This window comes from Callorhinchus milii, unplaced genomic scaffold, assembly GCF_018977255.1.
Source record: "Callorhinchus milii isolate IMCB2004 unplaced genomic scaffold, IMCB_Cmil_1.0 Scaffold1, whole genome shotgun sequence".
NCBI lineage: Eukaryota > Metazoa > Chordata > Chondrichthyes > Chimaeriformes > Callorhinchidae > Callorhinchus > Callorhinchus milii.
In genome coordinates, this window is record NW_024704742.1 from 47,831,922 (window position 1) to 47,841,196 (window position 9,275).

A 9,275-nucleotide genomic window follows, 5' to 3' on the forward strand; every position below is an offset into this window, starting at 1 on the left:
TTTTGGGGGTACTCTGGTGCTGCCATGGCAACCTTGGAGCTCACAAAACCATTTGCAACAGACACAAACAGGAAACATCTTCTCAGATGTCTTCTGAAGTTCTTTTGAGAAACATAAATTTGTAATTCAATCCTCCATCAGTCCAGTAGTGATTTGATTTATGTTGTACTTCTTAGCCAGTCTATGAACACAGAGAGCTTTACTTAATTGCTGGCAGATACAATTTTACATCTGCAAAAAAAATTGTCCTCTCCTGCACTAGGCTGCCCAACCCTATCACCCCATCCTGGCCCAACTCCACTGGCTTCCCATCACACAGAGGATACAGTTCAAGATCCTGGTCCTCACCTTCAAAGCTCCACGGTGTTGCTCCCCCCTCCCATCCTGTTCGCTCCCTCCGCTCAGCAGAATCTGGCCTGCTTCACACCCCCCATCTCACTCACCCCACTATTGGCAGGCGGGCCTTCCACCACTCTGCCCCCACTGTGTAATTCCATCCTGCAGTCCCTATGCCTCAACCCCTCCCTTGCCTCTTTCAAGACCCATCTCAAAACCCTCCTCTTCAACCATACCTTTGATCACTGCCCTTCCCCCCCCCCCCCCATCCAAACCTCAGCTCGGGTCAAAAACACTGTCTATCCAGCACCTTGGGATGTCCTCCCAACGTGAAAGGCGCTTTACAAAGGTAAATTTGTTTTATTCTGTGATGGGAATTCAGTGGAGTTGGGCGAGGATGGGCGATAGGTGTCGCGGAGGAGAGGACACGGGCTGCAGAGTTCTGGATGATCTGCAGACTATGGAGAGAGGAGTTGGGGAGGCCAACAAACAGCGAGTTTGCGTAGTCCATTCTGGATGTCATGAATCGTGTACAAGGGTTTCGACGGCCTGCCGTGTGAGACAGTGGCAGAGCCGGGCAATGTAGCAGAGGTAGGGGAAGGCAGAGCAGGTCATGGTATGGATGTGGGGTAGAAAGGATAGTTAAAAATAAATGTTTAATGGGAATTCATTTTATAATTTGGAAAAAATTGGAAATTATAACGAATGCCAATATTTGCTAAAAAAATTAGAAGCCAGCAAATCTAGTTATACCTTAATTAGGTGGAATGTCCTAAACATCTTAGCAATTTAACATTTGCAAGAATTAAATTTATACCACATTCACAGGGAAATGCATGGCAGCCAAGACCTGGAGACAAGAATTTTAGGCCAAGCCTACATGCTGCAACTCTGTCAAGGCATCAAGGTGCAGCTATCAGAATAACAGGAATCCGTAATTTATCTCCATTCAATTTTTTGAAAGAACTCTTCAATCATGTTGGATGTAATACAAACCCCAGGAATTGCGATGCTTTTGAAGATTTAGTCATTACAATCAGTTCCAGCCACACCACTAAAACACACTGAACACAACATTGAGTGCACAGAATATTTATTTCAGCCAGTGACTCGGTTCCAAGAGTTCACGGCTTTAATCAGTTTGTAGTGCAACCACGGTGCCCTTTTCGCTCACATATATACCATCCAGGAACTTCCTAATATCTTTCTTCCGCACTGTTGTTGCTTGTTGAATGAGAGCAGCTGAAGGTAAAACAGACAAATATTAGTACCGTAGTCTAGAGGTCCAGAAACAGTAAAGCACCAAGGAGGTAGTTTATCTGAAGGTTCAAAAAGCAATGTTAGTATAGAAAGCAAACAAAGCAATATTAGTACAACTTTGCAGATTCCAGGAAAGATGTTTGGTGATAGTTTCCCTTTAATAGTTGGTTCTACCACTAAAAATGATGCTTAGAAGACCAACTCCAGGGTCTAGACCAATCGCAGCCAATAGGCTAGGGTAGGGTAGGGTAGGCCAATCGCAGCACTTTAGCTGCAGCTCTGTCTGAGAACTATCGTAGCACAAAATTAGGATTCAAACTAATGATCGACTCGTCTGTATAGATTGGAGGTGATGTGTTCTAATACACTGGCCCATCAAGGGAGCCCAGCTCTTCTAAGTACCTATATAGGTCTTTTTGCTTTGGGAGAAATGTACATAAAAACCTGAGATTTCTGGATTAAATAATGCCTAATATGACCAGTTTCTACATTTTTTCTCCTGTATATCTGTTTAGCCAAGTCACATCAATATTAAATAGATATTAACCATCAAGAGGAATTTCCCATGTTCTCTCATCAGAATGGTCCAAAATGTAGATACTCCACAATGGAAACCAAGCAGGTAGAATGAACGCATGATTAAAATCGGTTTATCTTCTCGATACGTTATTCCCTAAGCACCTAACTACTCACAGCCTCTAACAAGGGACACTGAAGCAAAAGGCAACCATAATGCTGCCTTTATATTACAGCTTTACCAATAGCAGCATTACTGCCACTGTGGGCAAATCTTCAATGAAGGTGCAGCAAACTACCTGGAGGAGTCTGGAGCTTCAAACAGCAGTCAGTTGACTAAAAGATAGATTTTTATTTTATGCATATGCTAAGAATGGCATACATAAAACACCATTACAATTACTGCTAACTGGGCAAAAACTGGAACTTCCGGCAGGAAGCTGTAGTTCAAGCAGAAAGCTATCCTAATTAAGAGACTGGCTTCATATATGAGAGAGAAGGAATTATAGAAGGGGTGTATGTACCCTCATGTGGCCCATTTCTGTGCTGTAACAACCTATAAATTAGTCAATTCACTTTACAGTTTATTCTGTGAAGCACTTTGAGATGGTCTCAAAGCGATAAGGAGGTATATCAAATTATTATTTTATTATAATTGTATAAAAAAGGCCAGGAGGAACTGTATTTAGACAAATCACCTGCCACCATCGGCAAACTCTTTTAGAAGTTTATTTCCATGATTGCAGTTATGAAATAAAAAGGGAGAGGTTCAACAAAAAGATTTTTTTAAAAAGCGAAAGAAGCAAGGTAACAACTGAGATGTATTTTGGTTTAGATCAGAAGTTAGTCTGCTATTGTAAATGCTATTTTAAATTAGCTTGGGGAGGAAACTAAGTTTTTTTATTATTTTTTGCTAAGTGTTAATAAAGGTACATATTTTAATGTACAATTTGCTGTTTCATGCAGTTAGTAGTCACCTTACAAGAAGTTGATCACACACTTTAGAAAAACAAAGGATTACTGTTTGGTCGTTCTGGTGGTCAGAACAGACACACAACAGCAGTCCAGGTTGTTAAGGGATAAAATCCTTTTATGGGATCGGCTGATAGGACAAACCGAACAAACAGTAACTTAATATAATAAGGCACGTGTGTTAAACCTGGAAAAGAAAAATGAGCGGCACTGGACAGCTGGATCTGTCTATCCAAATGAAGACGTTCCCTCTTCATACAACTCCATGCATGCCCGTTCCAATGGAGAAGGGCATTTTCTAACCTGGAATCCATTGCATCTTTATGATGTGGGTTCAACAACTGTACCCTTCTCAGAGACGTAAATACCATCCAAGAATTTTCGGATATCCTTGTTTTTGACTGTTGTTGCCTGTTGGATCAGGGCAGCTAGAAGATAAATAACCCGTGCAGGAAAGTTAACAAAAAGAGGGGATCATGCAAATAAGATAGGGAAATAGGAGCAAAACACAAATCAAATAGCAACTATTATTTACCCTTAAGCTGATCAGTTACTTTGGTATACATTCCATCAGTACCAGCTTAAGGTTAAATATATAAAGCATTATTAAAAATCAATCCAGCTAAAAAAAAGTTAAGTTTCTCACATTGTTGAAAAAAAATTGATATCCAGAAGAGTTTTAAAAGCAATAATCACAGTGGTTAAGATGGTGATAAGAGTTAGCTGGTAATCCAGTGGTCTTATCACCACTTGGCCACACATTTTATCAAATGTAAACTTCATAACCATTCCTATTGACCAAATTTACAGGCGGGCTAGACATTTCCCTCAAATATACATTCACAATCTTAGTTTGTGACAGGTTGGCATTCATGAGCTTGGGGCGTACCTCACAGTCAGGAAAAGCATGAGTAAAATCAGGCTGTTCAGTTAGTTCCTTGAACCAGCTCAAGAGCACACCAGGAGAACAATAATCCAATGAAGACAAAAAAAACTATCCTTTTTTCTTTCAAATACGTATATACAGGAATAGGAGACACTCCCAGTCACTGGGCAGTGAGTAAATTTGGGCAGTAGGAATGAAAGCTGGGCAGTAGGAATGAATACAGGATAACCAGCAGAAGGAAACACACAGATAGCAAAATGTTTCTCTGGGGTAAAAAAAAACTTATGTATATTTTAATAATTTGCCCCTTCCCCCCTCCAATTCAGTTTGACCTAAAAAATCATTGAATTACTCAAACCAATCCTGAACTGGCAGTGTTTAAGAGTAACACACGTGTACAACTGCCTTGCTTTACACTAGGGCTGGTTTCTGTATACAAATTGTTAAATCTGTCAAAATTTTCAGTAAATGCAGAGCTGCCCCAGAAAACCATACAATCTAAATAATCACTTAATTTGGTACATTAAATTGAAATCTTGCGAAAGAAAAATCAATTTAGATTATATTCAAAGGCACTGGGAAGTATTTGAGTGGAATCTTTTTGAGTAGCTGCTGCAGTATTTTACAGTTAATTGGTACTGGAGGCAACCACCCGGAGAAACTAAAACACTGCAATAACCGCTCAGATCCAAGCTTCAAATACATGGCACTATTTGCTACGATTAAACCATTAAGCAGATCGAACAACCAGTCAAAATCCAGGACATTTCAACAGCCAAACACCTTGTTGATCTCCAGAAACATCACCTATGGGGCACAAACTGGTTTGGTTAAGTTCATATTTAAATTACCTTCAATTGGAAAGCTTGCAAAACCATTTGGAGCATATGTACAAACCTAAGTTATATATATATTTTATGAACAGACAGATAACTTATTCTGCAAACATCACGATTAAACCACCATTCTGCATAGCGTGCAAGTAACAGATTGCATATATTTCACATCACTATAAAAACCTTGCTAGAAACTAATGACATCCATGAAAATCATTGAGTAGACTGTACACACTTCAGCTTGGAACCAACTTCACAAGCAACTTATTCAATGGTTCTTTATATAAAACAGCGAGTTATTTTTAACAAACTGCTTTAATAGATGCAATCTCTTCAATCTTTCACAAAGCCAAGTCGGCTGAGGTGCAGTCACATACTAACCAGAGTTAGACACCAGTTCAACATCATTTCCCTCGAGGATCAGCTCGTCTTTCAACGCTTGAGAAACTGCGCAAGAAACACCTGAGGTGAAAAGGAGAAAGAAATATAAGTTATACTGGAAGTGGCTACATTACTTTAAAGCCTTAAACTGTACATTTTCCACTCACCGGGCTTCATGCGCACTCTACGAATGTACTTCTCGCCCAAGAAGTTTCGGATTTCTACAAGAGATCCCGCCTCCTGAACAATCACGTTGATGGGGAAGTGAGCATACACAGATCTCATCTTGTACTTGAAGCCCTGAATTGAAGAGTAAGTTGTAGATATTACATACGTTTCATTAGATCTCCATCCAAAAGTGCAATTAAACATTCTCTCATTAGGCACGACAAACAAAATAGAACCTAAATATTACATTTTAAGCAAGTAACAGTTCATTTACAACTTACACTGATTGGCCACGCCACTGATGGTTGAACTTCAGCCACACCTCGTATTCAACATGATATCATTAAGGAAGACGTATATTGGGTAGTTTTTCCTGACAGAGAATTACTAACCCTCGGTTTTATTTGCATATACATATGCACACATTATATACTGTACACATATGTCTGCAGATCATAAGGTATTTTAGAGCAAACAGACACTTCTACAATGGTTAAACTTTCCAATTTATGTACAAAGTTCATAAATCCACAACAAGTTCATCTATACATTAGTTAGCCACTTACTAGTGTGACACCTTTGATCATGTTCTGTACATGGCTGCAGATTGTGCGCACGGTGGCCAGTTCCTTCCTGTTACCCCACCATTTATCAACTCGAAGCTGGGAAAAAGAAGGCACCTAAGTTTAACAAACTGACAGCCATAAATACAGTTTAAGCACATTTGCTAACATGCTGCACTAGGACTATTTTACTAGTCCAAAATATTCACAATACAGATCATTAGGCCTTATCTGGACAATTTAATTTGGACTCCAGAAAAATATATTATTATTAGGATATACAAATAGAATCTAAAAATATTTTATAGGTCAGCATATTCTTTAAAAGCTGCAAGCAGCACTATGAATAACATATTATATAGAACATGAAAGCACAGGACCATTTGACCCAAATAGGTGTTTATACTCCTCATGAGTCTTCTTGCCTCCTAATCGTTTCTATTTTCTTCTCCCTTATGTATCCATCGAGTGTTTCAGCAGCAAGTGTAACTTGCCAGTTAAAGATTACTATACACACCTGGACCAGTATCAGTCTACAAAAAAACTTGGCAGTTCCTTCCCCCCTCATAACCAAGGGCGCGGGATAATCTCAGAGATTGCTAAACTATTTTACATTAGCAAATTAGCAGAAAGTCAATACAGATGCTACTATGCTTATGTTTGAGCACTTAAACATGAATAAATTACTGTGATTTCCATCTGTCTTTGTGTACGTATTAGGATTAGGTGCACATTTTGTGCACATTGTGAACAATTGCAAGTACAAAATGATCTGACAAAAATGCTCTTGAAATTCTTCGGTTTGGATCCATGTAAACCTAATAATTAAGCACCAGAGAAAGCTGCACAGAGTATTCACAGCAATTAATGTATAAGATCCCCACATCTTCCAATATCACTAGTTGTGTAGATTTAAGATGAAACGTTTTATAAACATTTCAGAGAGACTCTTTGTGAAATCTTGCACTATACTGGAAAGGAATCATTGCTTAATTCACATTACAACAGTAAATACATAGATGTTTTGACGTTGGCTTAAAGAATGTATACAGGACAATTCAAGAACTGCAAGAAAAAACAACTAGATGTTGCCAGAAACTTGAAAGACAACTCAAGGTTAAATTATGGTTCTTCATATATTTGAACTTCTTGATTATATTCAGACAATATCATTAGACTACTAAGTATAATCCCTCCAAAACAAAAACAATAATAAATTGATCATTTTCAATCCACAACTGTTTGTGGGACACTGCTGTGCGCAATTGGCTGCCGCGTTTCGCCCACAAATATACGGTCAATTCACTTTACAGTCTATTCTGTGAAGCGCTTTGAGACATCGAGAAGACATGAAAACGCTATATCAAATGCAAGGATTATTATTATAGTATATCAATTTGGGCAAACCTCAATCCAGTTCTAATTGAACATGGGACGACAGGCCAGCTGCATTGGAGCAAACTCACTTCTTGGGGCAATGAAGGCTGATAGGTTTGGAAATTAAAATTTAGTGCATTGGGAGAGATAAAGAGCAGGACAAGAGAGATGAGAAAGAGGGGGAAGTAAGGAAAGGATATTTCACTCTACACCATGCTACACAAGTCCTTAAAGTACTGATGTGAGGTGTCAAGCAAAATTAGGATTTTCATTTTGCAGCATTTTTGAGCATCCAATGCAAAAACTCATGAGGATAGAAATTGTTATTTAATAAAGGAGCACATCCAACACTTCCTACCTTCTTTTTCTTAATGCCAAGCAGGCTGAGCTCTAGATTGATATGGTTAAACTCTCTGCGCAATGTTCCGCGTGGACCCTTTACAACGACTCTACGGCCTTTCAGGGCCACTTCAACTGCAAACAAGAAAACCCATTTTAGTAATAAGCACAAGCAGACAACAATCATAATAAAAGCAGAATACGATGAAAAAGGAGTAAGAGGAACATACCATTGTCTGGGATGTCAACAATCTGATTGCTGAGAATGGTCTTCATTCTGAAATACAATGACAAACATGATTTAGGATAATTGATAAAACAATTCATTCAGCAACATTTTATATGCCTCAGACAATCACTAAAGATCTTAGCACTATTTGAAAAGGGAGTTTCTCTCTCCCTGTGTCTTGGTCAACAATCCTGAAATAAAATTGACCATTCACTTCATGGCTGTACGCAAACTCTGCCCACAAATGCAGGCACAATAAGCACCTGTGAAGTGCTTTGGGATGTCCTTCCCGACAATTATAGCCGCTATATACCAAATGCCAGGATTATTGTACACAAACTCTAGAAAAGGATTACATTCTCAAAGCAGCAACAGCGAGAAGTTGAAGATTTCTGAATAATAAACCTTACTTTTGTTATAGCACCTTAGAACATTATCAAATCAGCTCAAACTGTTTGACCGCAAAGTGTAACACCTACAGGTAGTAAAACACAAACCAATTATGGACAGTAAATGCTCCGCAAATAGCCACAAAGTAAATAACCAATTTATCTGATGGATTGTTGGGGCCAGACCCTTTTTTATCCAAAGGACAGCATCACCAACAAGAAGAGTAGTCTTCAATCGTTGCAGTGGAGAGTGAGCCAAGACTACGAAGCTCGAATTCCCCCCGTAGGGGTCTGACCCCCAAATCTTCCAACTCAAGAGGCAAGAGCCCTATCAAGCGAGCCAGGCCGAATGTCAGGAAAGCAGGTGAAGTGATAATAACTGAAGAGACCACATCAATGCAGGTTTTTTTCCCCGAAAGTGCTAATAGAATATAAAGTCGATGGGTTTCCACAGGAACATTTTATTAATGGTCGCCGTTGAGCCCAGTGTTTTACACACTCAGTCACACACACACACACTTGCAGTCACACACATACACGCACACACTGACACACACTTGCACACAAGTCACACACACAGTCTCACACACACAGCCACACACTGACACACACTGACACACACACACACTCACTGACACACACACACACACCACTCACTGACACACACACACACACTCACTGACACACACACACACACTCACTGACACTCAGTCCCTGACACACTCAGTCACTGACACACTCTCAGTCACACACACACACACCCACACACTCTCAGTCACACACACACAGCCCCACACACTCTCAGTCACACACAGCCCCACACACACACATACCCTCACACAGCCCCACACGCTCACACTCACACGCGCTCAGTCACAGTCACACACAGTCTCACACGCGCGGTGCGGTTCCTCCCGCTCCTCAGGCCGCCGCCGGGGCCCCACAGTGCGGCAGTGCCGGTGGGCGCGGGGCCGAGGCCCGGGGCCCGGGGGGGGGGCGGAGGGGGGGCAACAAAACCGGTGA

The 9,275-nt window shown here is 40.3% G+C and overlaps 1 protein-coding gene across 2 annotated transcripts in view; it reads right to left on the bottom strand.

Moving 5' to 3' along the window:
* Nucleotides 1-1,412: 1,412 nt before the first annotated feature.
* rpl9 (ribosomal protein L9) overlaps nucleotides 1,413-9,275 on the bottom strand; it is an 8,087-nt gene continuing 224 nt past the window's right edge. The window contains 7 exon segments of one of the 2 annotated variants that reach the window (NM_001292746.1): nucleotides 1,415-1,578; nucleotides 3,388-3,512; nucleotides 5,188-5,268; nucleotides 5,355-5,487; nucleotides 5,922-6,017; nucleotides 7,654-7,769; nucleotides 7,865-7,911. In NM_001292746.1, the coding sequence (NP_001279675.1) occupies nucleotides 3,406-3,512; nucleotides 5,188-5,268; nucleotides 5,355-5,487; nucleotides 5,922-6,017; nucleotides 7,654-7,769; nucleotides 7,865-7,910 (579 nt within the window). In that variant the 5' untranslated portion in view covers nucleotide 7,911 and the 3' untranslated portion in view covers nucleotides 1,415-1,578; nucleotides 3,388-3,405. 2 annotated transcript variants of the gene reach the window in all.